This window comes from Crocuta crocuta, unplaced genomic scaffold, assembly GCF_008692635.1.
Source record: "Crocuta crocuta isolate KB4526 unplaced genomic scaffold, BGI_CrCroc_1.0 scaffold273, whole genome shotgun sequence".
NCBI classification, from domain to species: domain Eukaryota; kingdom Metazoa; phylum Chordata; class Mammalia; order Carnivora; family Hyaenidae; genus Crocuta; species Crocuta crocuta.
In genome coordinates, this window is record NW_027529425.1 from 3,824,053 (window position 1) to 3,841,257 (window position 17,205).

At 51.8% G+C, this 17,205-nt stretch overlaps 1 protein-coding gene across 1 annotated transcript in view; it reads left to right on the forward strand.

Annotated features, from left to right (window-relative positions):
* The window catches only part of TNRC18 (trinucleotide repeat containing 18), a gene marked incomplete at its 5' end in the record, with an annotated part of 89,794 nt that overhangs the window by 60,480 nt on the left and 12,109 nt on the right, over window positions 1-17,205 (forward strand). Inside the window, 4 exons of the mRNA XM_077758840.1 lie at window positions 1,761-2,012; window positions 11,766-12,196; window positions 16,289-16,444; window positions 16,958-17,099. Coding sequence (XP_077614966.1) covers window positions 1,761-2,012; window positions 11,766-12,196; window positions 16,289-16,444; window positions 16,958-17,099 — 981 coding nt within the window. The remainder of the gene's footprint in view (window positions 1-1,760; window positions 2,013-11,765; window positions 12,197-16,288; window positions 16,445-16,957; window positions 17,100-17,205) is intronic.

The window sequence follows — 17,205 nt, forward strand, 5'->3', positions numbered from 1 at the left end:
CCCTCCTCCCCCCCCACCTCCCCCTCTTCCTCCTCTTAACAAACCTCTGTCTCTGCCTCCTGCCTCTCTCAACTCCCTTCAGGGATTCCTTGAGCTCATCTCCACCTTCCTCACCAGGGGGTCACTCAACACAGACCGAGGCACCCTTGGGTAAGGGGGTAGACAGCATCCCTGCCCCCATTGGCACACCCAGGGCCACCACTTGGGGCTGTGTGTTGCACCCAAGCAAGCAGGTGGCTTGGGGCATGGCGGGAGAACGTGGACTTGGCCGGCTGTCTCTGTCCCTCTCCATCCCCTGAGCCCCAGGCGCTTCCTGCCCCAGAGGGAGTATGGGGGGCTAGGGGCCACCTCCGCCTCCATATTTCCCATCCCCCTTCCCGTCCAAGAGGGTCACCTCCAGCCTCACCTGGCCCTGCCCTTGGTCAGAGGCCCCCGGAAGCACCTTCACACGCCCAGCAGTCTGTACGGACAGGCACCCTTGGGCAGGTGTCCCTTGGGTATCTTGCGAGCAGTCAGCTCCTGGTGCCCTCTTGCCAGCCCGCCCTCGCGGTGTTAGGCTGTCTCTCGGGGAAGGTCAGAGGCAAGCTCGTTCCCTCCCTACGGTCTCTTCTTGGAGGGCTCGGTTCCCGTGCAGGGAGCGCTTCCTCTCCGGTCCTCCCAGCCCGCCCCCTGCCCCACCCTTGTTCCCATGGCCCCAGCTGGGCTCCGGGCTGCAGGTCCCCAGGCAGCAGGCTGGTTCCCATGGAGAAGCACATCTCTGTTCACCAGCTGGAGACGCAGGCTGTGGCTTCTTTAGATTCTTTCCAGTAGATTCTGGGTGACAAGACAGTCAGGCAGTCCTGGGTTTGAGTCTTGCCTGAGTGCTTGGCCACACCGAGCTTCCGTCTCCTGGTGCAGAGTGGGCTGACTGTGTGCCCTCTTCTCCCTTCCCGGCTTCCCGTGGGTTGAGAGGCATAGCCGGCTTGTGGCTCCCTTGGCCTTGGGGATGGCAGTTTGTTTTTGCAGAACAGGCTCGCCCTGTTCCTGTTTGATCGGTGTGGAGACCGTGAGGTGCTTTCTCCTACGTCCGTGTGCTCAGCTGGGGGGCGGGAGGGCTGGAAGGGCCAGCCTGGGCCACAGGGGAGAAAATAGTGCTCACGGAGGGCCGAGATTTGCCCCAGGCTTCGGATCCCAGAGTCTGCTTAGGGCTTCAACCCAGGGGGTTTCCGTTCCCCCAAGAAAAGACCAAACTCCACGTTCTCCTACCACCAGCCCCAGACCCCCAGGCGCCTGAGTCCCCGGGGCCCTCTCCCGCCTCCTCTCTGTCCCTCTCTGGCCTCCTCTTTCCTTCTCTCCTACCTCCTTCCTCAGCCTTCATGTTGTACGTCGGGGCGTGTGTGCGTGCGTGTGTGTGTGTGTGTGTGTGCGTGTGTGTGTGTGATGGTGGAGAGAGCTGTCTCCAGTCCTTGTCCGTGTGTCTGTCCCCCTCCCCACAGCACAGGTGCATGTGGGGTTCCCCTAACAGAAACCCTCTGAGTCCCAAAGCCGCTGCCCACCTCTGGGCTGTCTGGGATGCCCGTGTCTTGGGCTTGCTGTGATGGGGTCATTGGGCCATCGGGGGGACTCGTGGGCTGGTAACGGACCCACGCCCGGCTGGTGAGGAGCGAGGAGCTAGGCTGGAGCCGCGGCACCCCTCGCCGGTGCCCCGGCTGAGCGGGGGCGGTGGGGGGCGGTACCCACCTGGGCCAAGGCTCTGACTCGCCCCCTGTTTTCTGCACCAGATGAGAGCTCCGAGGAGGAGGACGAGGAGGATGAGCTGGAGGAGGAGGAGGAGGACGAGGCCGGCGGCGGCTATAGGCCGGGGGCCCGGGAGCGGGCCCTGTCGCCAGGCCTGGAGGAGAGCGGGCTGGGCCTGCTGGCCCGCTTTGCAGCCAGCGCCCTCCCCAGCCCCACAGTGGGGCCGCCCCTGTCGGTGGTGCAGCTGGAGGCCAAGCAGAAGGCCCGCAAGAAGGAAGAGCGGCAGAACCTGATGGGTGAGTACCGGCCGCTGGAAATGCAGGGACGCCGCTGCCCCACGTGCAGACAGGAGACTGAGGCTCAGAGGACGGTAGAAGCGGGGGTGGGGGCAGCGGAGCCCTGCCTCGTGGGCCAACCCCATCCTGAGCAGAGCGGTGCTGGGGACGTGGCCCAGGAGGCATCTCTGGAGCTCCGCAGGTGACCTTCGCTGTGTGTGCTCCCGACGGGCACAGCCTGGCCACCCGCTTCAGGTGTCCGGGGATGGGTGATTCGGGAAGCACAGAGGCCTCAGAGCTGCACGGAGGGGCTGGAGGAGCCCAAGGGAGGCCACTGCAGGTAGGCGACACCCAGGCCGAACCACCACCGAGAGGAGGGAACAGGCTAAGTGTTATAGGAGGAACAGAGGTACAGGTAGAGGCACAGGCCGGCCATGCAGAGGGTTGGAGGAGGAGGAGGCCCTTCTCTCTGGGCATTAGAGGTGGTTCAGTCAGTGAGATGGGCATGCAGGCTGGGGTTGGGGCCTGAAGGTCATCGCTGGGGTTTGCTGGGTGCCGTGTCACTCTGTTAGCCGGGCTTACTGTCCAGCTGCCCAGATGGGCTGGCCCTGACTCTCAGCGAGAGGCTAGGCCTTGTCCTGGCCCCGCTTCCTTCCTCTCTGCAGATCTGATGATAGCTGTGCCTTCTTGGGACAAACAGGGGACCTTCTCCTGGGCCCACCCCCATTCTCACTAGGCCAAGTGTCCCCACATAGACCTGGCTCACCTGTACCTGGGGTGTTGGAGACTGAGATGGTCCCACGTGTGTGTACTTAACTGGCCTCGGCTAGGCCAAGTCCTCCGCCCGCCCTCCCTGTGCCTTTCTGGGTCTCAGAGATGCACAGGAGTCCCTCCTGGCAGGGGCCAGGACAGGGAACATGGGCACAGTGCCACCCTGTTCTCCCCCCCAGGACTCCCTCAGCTGCCCCTGCTTCATGTCCTGCAGGCTCCAGGACGGAAGCTCATTCCTGTGGCTTGTACCACCTCCTGGGACCCCATCTTTGGGGCAACCTCACACTCTCCAGGCTCGAAACTGCCTCCTTCCTCTTCCTTCTCCCTCCCTCTCGCCCCATGTCCTGCTGTTGTTCCCTGCAGACTTGGGTCTGGCTCCCCTGGACAGTGGCGCTGGCCTCCCTTCCGACTTGCCTTGCTCAGGTTTTCTTTGTAGTGAAGCAACTGGAGGGCTTTTCCTCAAAGGTCACGCTTGACCAGACCACTTCTCTGCTGAGAACCTCTCACTGGTCCCCTCATTGCCCTCTGGTCACATTCTACGTGTCTGCTCCCCCACCTTCAGGCTGTGGCTGCTCAGACAGCATCATCCTGTCCACAGCCTCCACCCTCATCCTCAAATGCACTAGCCATCCTGCAACCTGCGGGCTTCTGCATTTCATCCAGGTTGTCAGATGTATTGGCAGAGAGCTCAAATTATCCACCACCACCGCCACCTTTTTTTTTTTTTTTTTTTAAATTCTGAGGGGTCTGTAGTGATGTTCTCTTCAATGCTGATACAGAGAATTTACTTTGCTCTATTTCTTGATCAGTGTGGCCAGAAAGTATCACTTTCATTGATTTCTGCTCTTTATTATTTCCTTCCTTCCTGTTCACTCTTGGTATAATTGCCAACCACTTCCTGTTTTTTAAGGTGCAAGCTTAGATTATTAACTTGGGATGTTCTTTTCTTGTGGAGACTTGTAAAGCTCTCTCTGAACTTTGTTGTAGCTGCTGCATCTCATGTATTTTACGTTGTCGTCTTTTCATTATGACTCAGCTCAACACATTTCTTAATTTGTCTTGCGATTGCTACTTTTATCCAATGATTATTTACAGGTATTACTTATTTTCCAAATATGGTGGGTGTTACCTTGTTATTTTATTGTTACTGGTTTCTAGCATAATTCCATCTTGGTCAGAAAGAATACTCCGTATAATTTCAATCTTTTAAAATTTGAGGATGTATGGTATTGCCTAGTAAATGTACTCTGTGCACTTCAAGAATGTGCATTCTCATGTCATTATACACAGTGTTCTGTAAATCATTCAGTTTTATCAGGCAGGTCAATGTGATTGAAAGTATTAGATCGTATGTGTCTTTACTAGTTTTTTTGTCTAGTTTTAGCAGTTGCTTACAGATGCATATAAAACCTCCAGCTATGATTGCAGGACTTTCTTTCTCCTTACGATTTAACTCTGTGGATGTTTGCTTCATGTATTTGAAGCTCTGTTATTGGGTGCGTATATACATTTATGAGTTGCTGTTTTCCTCTTAAATTGATCTTTTGATTATTACGAAGTGTTCTTTTCTATCTCTTAACACATTTTGTTTTGAAATCCCTCTTACTTGATATTAAACTATCACTCCACTTTTTTTTTTTTCTTTTTGAGAGAGTGCACCCATGAGTGTGTGAACGGGGTGGGAGGGCAGAGGCAAAGGGAGGGGAAGAGGGAGAATCTTAAGCAGGCTCCATGCCCATCACTGAGCCAGATGTGGGCGGGGCTTGGCTCGATCTCATGACCATGAGATCATTACCTGAGCCGAAATCAAGAGTTGGGTGCTTAATCTAGTGAGCCACCCAGGAGGCCAGCACTCCACCTTTCTTATGCTTCCTATTTGCATGGTATGTTTTTTCCCACTCATGTAGTCATTTTACCTTTGTCTTACTATGTGAAGTCTCTTGTAGACAACTTATGTTGGATCTTTTTTTTAAATCTGTTTTGTAATCTCCATCTTTTCACTGGAGTGCTTAATTTTTTAATATCTAATGTAATTTTTGACATGCTCAAGTTTGAATCTACCCCTTTCTTAAGAAATCACAACTTCATTGAAATATAATGCACATAACATAAAATTCACCCTTTAGAACCTACAATTTGATGGTTTTTATTTGTATTCATAGAGCTGTACAGCCATTACCATGGTCTAATTTCAGAACATTTTACCTCCCTGCCCCTGACAAGAAAGCCCATACCCGTTCCTCTCACTCCCCATATTCCCTGAGCACCCCCAACCTGAGCCAACCACTATTCTCTGTCTTCTCTGCATTTCTGTATCCTGGACGTTTCATACAAATGAGATCATACCGTATGTGGCCTTCCGTATCTGGTTGCTTTCATGCGTTGTAATTGTCTGAAGGGTCATCTATATATATATCAGTACTTAATACTTCTTTTCCCGAGCAGTTTTAAGTTTGTGGCAAAATTGAGAGGAAGGTAGAGAAATTTCCTTTATACCTGCTACTCCTCCGCCTCCCCCCTCCCCCCAGCCTCTCCCCCGTTATCATCGGCATTCCCCGCCACAGTGGTCGTTTGTTACCAGTGATGAACCCGCACTGACCATCACCGTCACCCAGAATTCATAGTTGATGTTAGGATTCACTCCTGGTGTTGTTCGTTCTGTGGGTTTGGACAAATGTGTAATAGTGTAAAGACACCATTATAGTGTCACACGGAGTAGTTTCACTGCCTAAATATCCTCTGTATTCATCTCTCCTCCCGTTGCGCCCCTGGCATCCCTGACACTCTTAACGTCTCCATAGTTTTGCCTTGCCTGGAACGTGACATAGTGTGTGCTGTGTGCAGTGCCTTCCATGCCTTCTCATGACTTGATAGCGTGTTGCTTTTTAGCTTTTAAATTTTTGATAGGTTTTAAAATGATTCAAATATTCCATTGTCTGGATGGACCACAGTTTATTCATTCACCTATTCAAGGACATCTTGGTGGCATCCAGGGTTTGGCAGTCTTGACTAAAGCTGCTGTCAACATCTGGTGTAGTTTTTTTGCGTATGGACATAAGCTTTTAACTCCTTTGGGCAGACACCAGGGAGCGTGATTGCTGGATTGTGGTCGGAGTACGTTTAGTTTTGTAAGACATTGCCACAGTGTCTTACAAAGTGGCCGTACCATTTTGCATTCCCATCAGCAGTGACCAGGATTTAAGAATCCTTGCCGGCATCTAGTACTAGTGTTTTGGACTTTGGACATTCTAATAGGGGGGCAGTGGTATCTTGTCGTTTTAATTTACATTTCCCTAATGAGCTGCTGTGGGACATCTTTTCGTGTGCTTATTTGCCATCTGTGTCTTTGGGGCCACATCTATTACAATTTTTGACCCATTTAAAAAAAAATCTGGTTATTTGTTTTCTTAATGTTGGATTTTAAGATTCTTGATCTAATTTGGAGAACAGTCCTTTATCCGGTGTGTCTTTTGCAGAAACCTTCTCTTAGTCTCTGACTTGTCTTTTCATTCTCTTTATGATGTCTTTCACAAACCAGAAATGTATACTTCTAGGGAAGTCTAATTTCCATGGATTCTGCTTTTGGTGTCGGATCTGAAAATTCACTGCCAAACCCAAGGTCATCTGGATTTCTCTTACGTTATCGTTTAGGGAGGGGTTTCTGAGTTTTGCATTTTACATTTAGGCCTGTGATCCGTTTTGAGTTAATTTTTGTAAAGATGTCAGATCTGTGTCTGGGTTCACTTTTTTGCGTGTGGATCTCCACTGGTTCGCTCTCATTTGTGGTTTTTAAAAATTTTTTTATTTTGAAAAAATTTGTTAATGTTTTTTATTTATTTCTGAGAGAGAGAGCGTGAGCAGGGGAGGGTCAGAGAGAGAGGGAGACACAGAGCCCGAAACAGGCTCCAGGCTCTGAGCGAGCTGTCAGCACAGAGCCCGACGCGGGGCTCGAACCCGCGAACCGTGAGATCATGACCTGAGCCGAAGTCAGACGCTTAACCGACTGAGCCACCCAGGTGCCCCAAGTTTGTCCTTTTTCCATATTGAGTTGGCCATTCTGGGTCTCTTGCCTCTCCATATAAATGTTGGCATTAGTATGTTGATGTCCACTTCTGGCGTTGTGAGTGGGATTATATTGAATCTCTAGATCAGAATGGGAAGAATTGGCATCTTGACAATATCAAGTCTTCCTATCCATGAACATGGAAAGTTCTTGATTTCTTTCATCAGGGTTTTGTAGTTTTCATTCCATAGCTCTTGTATATACTTTGTGAGATTTAATCTAGGTATTTCATTTCAATCTCTCCAGGAGATTTTTTAAAATTTATTCTTTCAGATTTTCTATATAGACACTCACCCATGGCATCTGTGAACAAAGGTAGTTTTATTTTTTTATTTCCCAGTCAGTATACCCTTTATTTTTTTCTTCTTTTTTTGCATTAGTGAGGACTTCTGTGATCTTGAAAAGGAGTGGTGAGAGGGGATATCCTTGCCTTTTTCCCGATTTTAGTGAAAAAGCCTCTAGTTTCTTACCAGTAAATATGATGGTAGCTGTCGGGCTATTGTAGATGTCTTTCAACAAGTTGAGGAAGTTCTCCTCTGTGCCTCATTTACTGAGAGTTTTTATGATGAATGCATGTTGAATTTTGTCACATGTTTTTCCTGCATCTATTATGATCATGAGATTTTTCTTTAGCCTGTTGATGTGATGGACTACCTTAGTTGATTTTTGATTTCTGAATGTTGAGCAAGCCCTGCATACCTGGGATAAATCTCACCTGATTATGGTGTATAATTTTTTCCAGACATTGTTGGATTTGTTTTGTTACAATTTTGTTGATATTTTGCATTTATGTTCATGGGAGATACTGACATGTCGTTTTCTTGCAGTGTCTTTGTCTTGGGTATTAGGATAATTCTGGTCTCATAGAATAAGTTAGGAAGCATTCCTTCTGCTTCTGTCCTCTGGAAGAGATTGTAGAGAACTGGTATAATTTCTTCCTTAAATGTTCGGTTGAATTCAACAGTGACCACATCTGCTCCTTGGCATTTTCTGTTTTAGAAGGTTATTAGTGGGGCGCCTGGGTGGCTTAATCGGTTAGGTGTCCGACTTTCGCTTAGGTCATGATCTCGCGGTTCGTGGGTTCGAGCCCCGNGATAAAGACCTATTCATATTGTCTCTTCTTTTGTGACTTCAGACCTTTTTTTACGTCTGTATAGTACTCCATTTTATGAAGTGTACCACATTTTGTTTATCTACTGTTTTGGTTTTGTTTCCGTTTTGGGGCTATTGTGAATAATGCAGCTCTGAACATTTATGTACATGTTTTTGTGTGGACATGTTTTCAGTTCTGGCTACATTTTTTTTTTTAACGTTTATTCATCTTTGAGAGAGAAAAAGAGAGAGGGAGTGCGAGAGAGTATGCGAGAGAGGTATGGGAGGGGCAGAGAGAGGGAGACACAGAATCCAGCACCTGCTTGGTGCCGGCCTCCAAGCTGTCAGCACAGAGCCTGATGTGCAGCTCAAACCCACAAACCGTGCGATCATGGCCTGAGCCAAAGTCGGACGCTTAACCGACTAACCCACCCAGGTGCTCCTGTTCTGGCTCTAGATCTAATGGTAACATCACTGGGTTATTTGGTAACTTTATGCTTAACCTTTTGAGGAACTGCCAAACCGTTTTCCAAAGTAGCCACACCATTTTATATACCCAGCCAACAGCCTGTGAGAGTTCCAGTTTCTTCACATCCTCTCCACTACTTGTTACTATGGGGTTTTTTTGTTTGTTTGTTTTTTGTTTTGTTTGTTTGTTTGATGCCAGCCATGCTAGTGGGTGTGCAGTAGTATCTCACTGTGGTCTTGATCTGCATTTCTCCCCATGATGGGGAGCAGCCTTTCGTATTGCTTAGCAGCCGCCTGTATGTTCAGAGAGATGCCTGTTTAAATCCTTATTTCTTAATTGTGTTGTTTGTCATTGTGTTGTTAAGTCCTCTGTTCACTCTAGCCGTAACCCTGACTGTAGTTTGCAAGCATTTTCTCCCATTCTGTAGGCGGTCTGTTCATTCTCTTGATAGTGTTGTTTGAAGTAACAGTTTCTAGGTTTGATGAAGTCCAGAGAGGTCCCTTGCACTTCGGGCGTTTATGTAAACAAGTATTGCCTAACCCAAGGTCACAGAGATTTAGTCCTTTTTTCACCCAAGAGGTTTATGATTTGTGACTTACATTTAGGTCTGTGATCCGTTTTGAGTTGATTTTTTGTGTATGGAGTGATGGAGGGGCCTTTGCACTTGGAGATCCAGTAGGCCCCGTATCCTATGTGTTGAGAAGTCCGTTCTTTCCCCTCTGGACACTTTTGGTGCTCTTGTGAACAAGCAACTGACCCTAAATATGCAGGATTATTTCTGAACCTTCAGTTCTAGTCCCTTGATCTCTATGTTCTTCTGCCAGTACCATCCTGTCTTGATCACTGGAGGAATTATTGTGTGAAGCTTTGAAATTGGGAAGTAGGAGTCCTCTGTATTCATCCTTTTTCAGGATTGTCTTGGTGCCTCAGAGCCCCTTGCATTCCATAGGGATTTTAGGATTAGCTTGTGAATTCCTGCAAAAAAGCCACCTGGGATTCTGGTTAGGAGTGGTGTTGAATCGGTAGATCATATTGGGGAGTGTCGGCAGCTTGACCGTGGAAGTTTTTTAATACAGGAACGTGGGATGTCTTTTCACTTGTTTGTGTCTTTAATTTTTTTCAACACCGTTTCATAATCTTCACTGTACAAGTCTTGGTACTTCTTTCAGTAAACTTATTTATAAGTATTTGTTGTTTTGATGCTATTGTAAATGGGATTCTTTTCATTTTTGCGGTGTTCACTGCTAGCGTATAGGAATACAAGTGGTTTTTGTGTATTGATTTTGTACCCTGTGGCCTCGCTGAACTCATTTGTTCGTTCTAATAGGTTTTTAGTAGAGTCCTTGGTGTTTTTTAGAATACAAGATCACGTCATCTGCAAATAGAGGGAGTTTTATTTTTTCTTTCAGATGGGTACACCTTTTTCTTTCTTTTTCTAGCCTAATTGCCTTGGCTAGAAAATTGTCTAATTGCCATGAGCCATTACCAAGTGTCGACCAAGTCTCAACCGACTGAGCCACCCAGGCGCCCCTACATTAATTTTCTTACACGTTGAACCAACCTTGTATTCCTGGAATAAATCTCTCTTGGTCATGGCATATCATCTTTTTTACATACTTCTGGATCATGTTCATGTACGTTTATGAATTGTATCTCCCTAATGAATTGACCATTTTATCATGAAAACATGTCCTTTGTCTCCAGTAACAATTTTTGTCTTAAGGAAGGTCAATTTTGTCTGATCTTTATATTGATGCTTATTCAGCCCTTTTTGGTTACTATTTGGGTGGTCTATCTTTTCCATCCTTTGACTTGGAATCTTTTTGTGTCTCACTCTTCTGTTGTAGGTTTTTTTGTGCTTTTTGTTGTCTGTTCCTCCTTTATCGCCTTATTTCTTGGGGGAGGAGGCAGTAGCACGTGACACTGGGTAGGCGTCACAGACATGGACTCCGCTCCCTGCTGCGGCCCTGTGTGGCAGCGAGGGCTGGGTGCGTCCTCCCCTTCTCTGGGCTTCATGCCTGTCCCCGCTCCAGGACGCTCACAGAGCCTGTTTCCTGTGTCCCAGGCACCGTTCACGCTGGCCCACTGGCCTCCTCTAAGTGTTTGTCCCCCGAGCCGATCTCCCAGCACTGCTCCCTGCGCGGCTCACCGGCAGCGCTTTACTGCATCTGAGTTTCCTGACAGGTTTCTGCAGGGGGCTTTCATGGGGGGGGGGGCTCAGTCCCTCAAACCCAGCAGCCAGAGCCCAGCCTGCGTTTTACGGCCTGCACCCTAATCAGCCATGAAAGCCCCCAGCTGCCTCCCTGTGCAGTGGGAAGTCTGTTAACAAAAGATTAATTAATGGGATCATTAAGCTTTGCCAAGTGGCTCCTGCGGACCGTGCCCCCCCCACCCCCCGCTCCCCTGCATCTGTTGGGCGATGGGGCTGTGCCTTCCCGAGGAGCCTTTGTGGGCAGGCTGTTGGCTTCCCAGGGGTCATCAGGCCTGGGGTAGTAAAATTGGGGATCTGCTTCCGGGGCGCAGGGCGGGACCGGATAGGCAGACATGGATGGGAGCCCCCTACAGTGGGGCGTGTGCCTGCGGTGCTGGAGGTGTAGACAGAGGATTATCCTGGGTGCTCAGGGTGACTTCTCAGCTAGGAGGCTGCGGATCCCAGGTAGAGGCCAGGGGAGTAATGGTGCTCCAGGTGGAGGGATCAGCAGAAGCAAAGGCCTGGAGGTTTGAAGGGACGGAGCACAGCTGGGTGTTGGGTTTGTGTGTTCGGGGGCTCAGGGGTTTGGATGAAGGCTGGGCTCTTGTCCGTGGGAAGGGAGAGCCACAGGTGACAGGAGGCAGCTGGGCCCTGGGGCAGTGTGACTTTGGTGAGGCCTGCCCTCTAAAAAGGGAGTGAGTGCCAGGGACCTCCCAGCTCTTGAGAAGAGGCACCAGGAAGTAGAGGAGGGGCCCTGCTGGTCTTGGGGGTTTCGCACGGGCTTTCCACCTGCCTCCCGTGGACCTGCACCCCTGCAGGCCATCAGGCCCTCCCCAGCCTACCCTGGCTTCTGGGATTCCCATCCAGCACGCAGGAGGCGGTTGGAAAACTCATGTGGGCCCAGGCAGGGAGCGTCACATTCCCAGAGAATCGAGTCTGGGCAGCCAAGGGGGGCTTGGGACAACAGTGGGGCCGGCAGGACCCGCCACTCACAGGTGTGTGGCAGGTGAGTCTTCCTCCTCCGGCCTCTGTTCCTCCCTGGAAATGAGAAGCCTCCCATGGGCAGTGAGGGGACCTGGAGGACGGGTGGGAAATGGCTGCCAGCTGGTGGCCAGGGGGTCTGGGTGGATGAGAAGGGAGGGTCCCAGGAAGCGCCTGTCCACAGCTCCTGCCCTTGTCCGCATCCAGGCACGGAGTTTGAGTACACTGACTCAGAGAGTGAGGTCAAGGTGCGGAAGCGGTCGCCTGCCGGGCTGCTGCGGCCCAAGAAGGGACTGGGGGAGGCAGGCCCCTCCCTGGCCACACCCGCACCCAGCACTCGCGGCCCTGGTCCCACCAGCCCTGACAAGGCCAAGCTGGCGGCAGAGAAAGGGCGCAAGGCCCGCAAGCTGCGGGGCGCCAAGGAGCCCGGCTTCGAGGCTGGGCCCGAGGCCAGCGACGACGACCTGTGGACGCGGCGGCGCAGCGAGCGCATCTTCCTGCCCGCCGCCTCGGCCGCCGCCTCGGCGCCCAGCAGCGTGGCCCCCGCGGCCACCAAGCCCAGCCGCTGTGGCAAGGGTGGCCCGCTGAGCCCTCGAAAGGACACCAGCCGCACCAAGGACAGGAAAGACCCCAGGAAGGTAGGGGCCTCCGTGTGGGGATGGGGGCAGCGGGAAGGGGCCTCAAATGCCAGGCCTGGCTCCTCCCAGCCACGGGCCCCTGGAGCCCTGCCGGCAGCGGGCATTCAGACCTGGCCTTGGAGAGGGGCTCTTAACTTCCTGTCTGAGGAGCAGTCTCACGTGTGAGTGAGGTGCAGGGACCCCTGATGTGCAGTTCTCAAAACATTGAACACCTCCATTTGTTCCTTTTTCTCTTTTTTAATATTTATTTATTTTTTGGGAGAGCACAAGTGACAAGTGGGGGAGGGGCAGAGAGTGAGGGACAGCGGATTTGAAGCGGGCCGTTTGCTGACATGAGCCTGATGCAGGGCTCGAACCCATGAACTGCAGGATCATGACCGAACCAAAGTAGGCCACTCAACTGACTGAGCCACCCAGGCTCCCCTTACATTTTTAAATATTTGTTTATTTTTGAGAGAGAGAGAGAGAGTGGGAGCAGGGGAGGGACACAGAGAAAAGGAGACACAGAATCTGAAGCAAGTTCTGGATCAGCACAGAGCCCAACATAGGTAGGGCTTGAACTCACAAACCACGAGATCATGACCTGAGCCAAAGTTGGACGCTCAACTGACTAAGGCACCCAGGTACCCCTCTTTATTTTTGAGAGAGAGCCCATTCACAAGTTGGGGAGGGGCAGAGAGAGGAGAAAGAGAATCCCAAGCAGGCTGTGCACTGTCGGCGTGGACCCTGGTATGGAACTTAACCCCACGATTTGTGAGATCATGACCTGAGCCTTAGTTGGGTACTTAACCGACTGAACCACCTAGGTTTCCTGAATATGCTTGCTTTTTAAGTACTCTGGAACCATCAGACCTGTTACCCTTCTTGCACTGGCTGCTAGGAAGCCACCTTCTTTGGTTGGTTGCGTTCAGACCTCACCATCCCTGTCCCTGATGGAGGATCATCTCTCAAGTATCAGTGATGTTCTCTGTAGGAAGTCATGAAAAGGGATGAGACTCGGCATTGATTTCCCGGTAATGGGCTGCTGAGGAGGTGGCCGTCTTCTGGTGTCATCCACAGTGATTTGTGCTCCCGTTTGCCCACTTCTGAAGCTGTCTCTGGTTTCTCCGGCCTTGGAGGGAAGGTGCTGGAATAGTATGTAATGATCATGATGGTCACACCAGGTGGCCGGAGGCAGGGCCCAGGCAAGGTCTCACCCCTTCACCGCCTCCACTTCATTTAGTGATGAAGGAAAACTCCTTTTCTCCTCTCCCAATTCCCTGGGGTTGGCGCAGACCCCACGGGCAGAGGGCCCCATCCCCACGCTGCCTGCCAGTCCCAAGTTCAGGTTGTCACCTGTGCTGATGGATGCACGAGCTGTGTGTAGGGGGTTCCCAGGACCAGCTTCTCAGGGTCTGTAAATCGCCAGGGGGACTCCCAGAACTTTACTTACTGTTTACAAGAAACGATACAGTTCAGCAACAGCCAGACGGAAGAGATGTCCAGGGCAAGGGACGGGGGAGGGATGTGGTGCATCCATGCCCTCTCCCGGTGCGCTGCCCGCCCAGCACCTCCACGTGTCACCGGCCTGGAAGCTCCCCAAACCCCGTTGTCCAGGTTTTTTTTTTTTGGAGGCTTCATCACATTGGTGGAATCGATTATTAACTCAATTTCTGGACCCTCTCCCCTCCCTGGAGGATGAGGGGTGGTGGAGCTCAGAGTTGCTGGTGTCTCCTCCTGGCTTGGTGTTTCTGGTGAGCGGTCCCCATTCCGAGGCCATGTAGGGACTTACCCACAGTCGCCTCTTTAAACCAAAAGACGCTCCTGCAATCCAGGAAGCCCCACGGGGTTCTGGAGCTCTGTGTCAGGAACCAGGGACAGAGACCAAGTAGGTAGTTCTTACTGTGTCACAGCAGTGTGCTCACTGAACCCTGTGAGGGAGGTGAATTATGTTAACTGCACTTCACGGGTGGCCTTGTCACCTGCCCAAAGTCATGGCAGCTAATGAGTACCCTCGCTGAGCTTTGAACACCTGCCCTGAGCCGTGCTGCCCCCCTGGGCCCTTGGCCAATATACAGTACCTTCTGCTGGGGAGATCAGGGGCTCACCCAATCCCGGCCTTCTGATGACGGAGTGAAAGACTAGAGCAGCAGAGGCTAATTGTCAACAAAAGAAATCAGTTACCAATGAAATCACCCCAGGAGCGGCCGCTGTTTGTAGGTTTTTGAGATCTGCTTTTGTATCCTGCTTTTTTAGACTTGGACGTTCCCATTTGCCATCAGCCTTATTTTACTCTGCCCGCCCCCCTCCCGCCCCCCCCTTGGTTTTGATTCTCCCTGGCCATCAGCCATGTGGTGATTCAGTTGAGGTTGGTATTTTTCCCCATAATGACCATGGCAGTGACCATGTCTGTTCTGTGTACAGAGCTTGTTGTGTTGGGAGTGGTTTTCTCACTAAAAAATAGTAATTAGGTTCCCAGGAAAGGGCTTCCTGATCCGTGGGAAAGCAACTTCTCAGTGACACAGCTTTGGGAGATCAGGGAAAGGAAGAAAACACGAGTCCGTGCAGAACTTGCTTGGTGTCCGCCACTGGTCCCGTGTGCACAGCTGCGAAGCTGGGCGCCATGTGATGAGCTGTCCATTCTCAGCAGGTGTTTGTGGGGAAAGGTTGTTCCTTCGACCCCCAGGAAGCCTTCTGATTTCAGAAATGTGACCAGGATTAAGGCATGATGCATCGGAAATGAGAAAATAAAATCCTATATATTTCCCTTTCCCAAATGGGGCTCCAGACTGAGTACCTTCTATCCCTGTAACACTGTCTGTTGTGTCCCTTATAATGCTGTTCGCTGTAAATGTCATTCATCTGATAGCAAGCCGTGACTTCCGCTGTGGATCTTGGTAACATTTGCCCCGTATTCTCTTTTTATATTTCTTAATTTCCCACATCCTCTGGTCCCTTGACTTGGTTGTTTTGTTTTAGGAATGTGTCTTTTAAAAACCATAAGGTTACCCGCAAACCACCCCCCCTGCTGCCCACCTGTCATCCCCCCTGGTCAGGACACTAGCCCGAGCTTGCTTCTTGCACGGAGTATCCCCACTTTGTTGTCCCTGCCACCGCCTCTTCCTCCAGCAGGACTCCCAGACGCTGTAGCAAAAGCTTGTAACTGGGTCTATAGATGCACCAGCATTTCCCGGACAGGCATCAGGACAGCCAGGTTGTTTCCAGTGCTTTGCTGTGATAAACAGAGCCATACCCGTGGGCTTGGACCAGTTTCCACCCTGGCAGGGAGGAGTAGCACCCCTTTCACCTACCGTGGGGGGCGGGGCCTGGAGCTGGGGTGGGCGTGGCTGAGCGCTCAGTGCCACAAGGGGCTGACANTAGGGTGGGCACGCAGAATGCGGAGTAACCCCCACAGGGAGTGGGCCGCTTCCACGGACCACCTGGGGGCGGGGCCTGGAGCTGGGGTGGGCGTGGCTGAGCGCAGAGTGACCCGGGCAGGGCCCAAGTGACTTGCTGCAGCGGAAGGGTTTTTGTGTGCTTCTTCCAGGAATGTGCCTGTGGGACTAACCTGCACCGTCCTGGTTTTTTGTGGCATCATTTGGAAGAGTGTTAAGATGGGGGCAGCCTATGCATCCATCACTGGGAGGCGGTTAAATGAATTGGGCCCCCTTCCCACAGCTGCACACCGAGCAGCTGTTAAAAACAAGGCAGTCTCTGCATATCAGACATATTTGGGAGGGAAAGTTGCAAAGCAGGACATTTGGTAAATTCCCATTTGTGTTAAAAAAAAAATACTGTCTGTGCACAAACATATCTGCAGAGCCTATTTACTCGGTAGTATGTGCTTTTGGAAACTTCTGGAAGGATATATCACGCAGCCACTAGTGACTCTAGTTAGCGCTGTGTACTTGACGGGATACGTTGGAGAGGAAATTGCACCTATACGCACTTTGTGTTTTTCTTTTTTTTTTACAATAAGCGACATACAATAATGATGAAGTGATTAAGATGAAGAAAAAAAACGTACTTGGGGGAAGGGAGGGATTTCGTTCCTCTCCCAGGCTGGTGAGCGAGGTTGGCCTCTGATGGCACCTCTGTTGCTTCCTCCCCCAGAAGAAGAAGGGGAAGGAGGCCGGCTCAGGAGGGGCAGCGCTGCCCCCACCCCGTGTTCCCGCCCTGCCCCCCGAGGCCCGGGCGCCCCACACCAGCTCCCCGGCCACTGCCAAGAGGAGCAAGGCCAAGGCCAAAGGGAAGGAGGTGAAGAAGGAGGTGAGGCTCGGGGTGCCCCAGGAGCCGTCCGGTAGGCCCCTCCCAGACAGGGTGTCCTGGGCATGCCCGCCCCCCAGCAGGCTTTGTGTTTTTAATGTTTATTTTTGAGAGAGAGAGAGAGGGGGGAGGGGGAGGAAGAAAAAGTGTGAGCGGCAATGAGTGGGGGAGGGGCAGAGACAAAGGAAGACAGAATCCGAAGCGGGCTCCAGGCTCTGAGCTGTGCAATAGACTGAGCCGCCCAGGTGCCCCCACAGCAGGCCTTCTTTCCGCAGACCCACTGTGCGTGTTCGGAGGTGCTGCCTCAGCACACACAGGCCCTGGCCACTCGGGTTGCCCACCCATCCCATGCTCTGGCCTGTGGGTTGAGACCAGCGGGATCCCCCCTTCCCCCCCTGCTCACGTGGCGGTCGCCTCTGCAGCCTGACTGAGCCCCTGGGTTTCCAAGGAGAATCCTAGGCAGCGGGACTTGCATGGTGTGCCCTGAGCCATTGGTCTGTTGTGCTCTGTCCCCAGAACCGGGGCAAGGGGGGAGCCGTAAGCAAGCTGATGGAGAGCATGGCTGCGGAGGAGGACTTTGAACCCAACCAGGACTCGAGCTTCTCCGAGGATGAGCACCTGCCACGTGGTGGGGCTGTGGAGCGGCCGCTAACTCCGGGTAGGTGCCCGCGATGCCCCCGTCGGCCTGGACCCGGAGCGTGGGAGGTTCCTCTGGGGAAACGGGCGGGGGCCCTGAGGGTGGGTGGGGGTATGGGCTCTGGGTA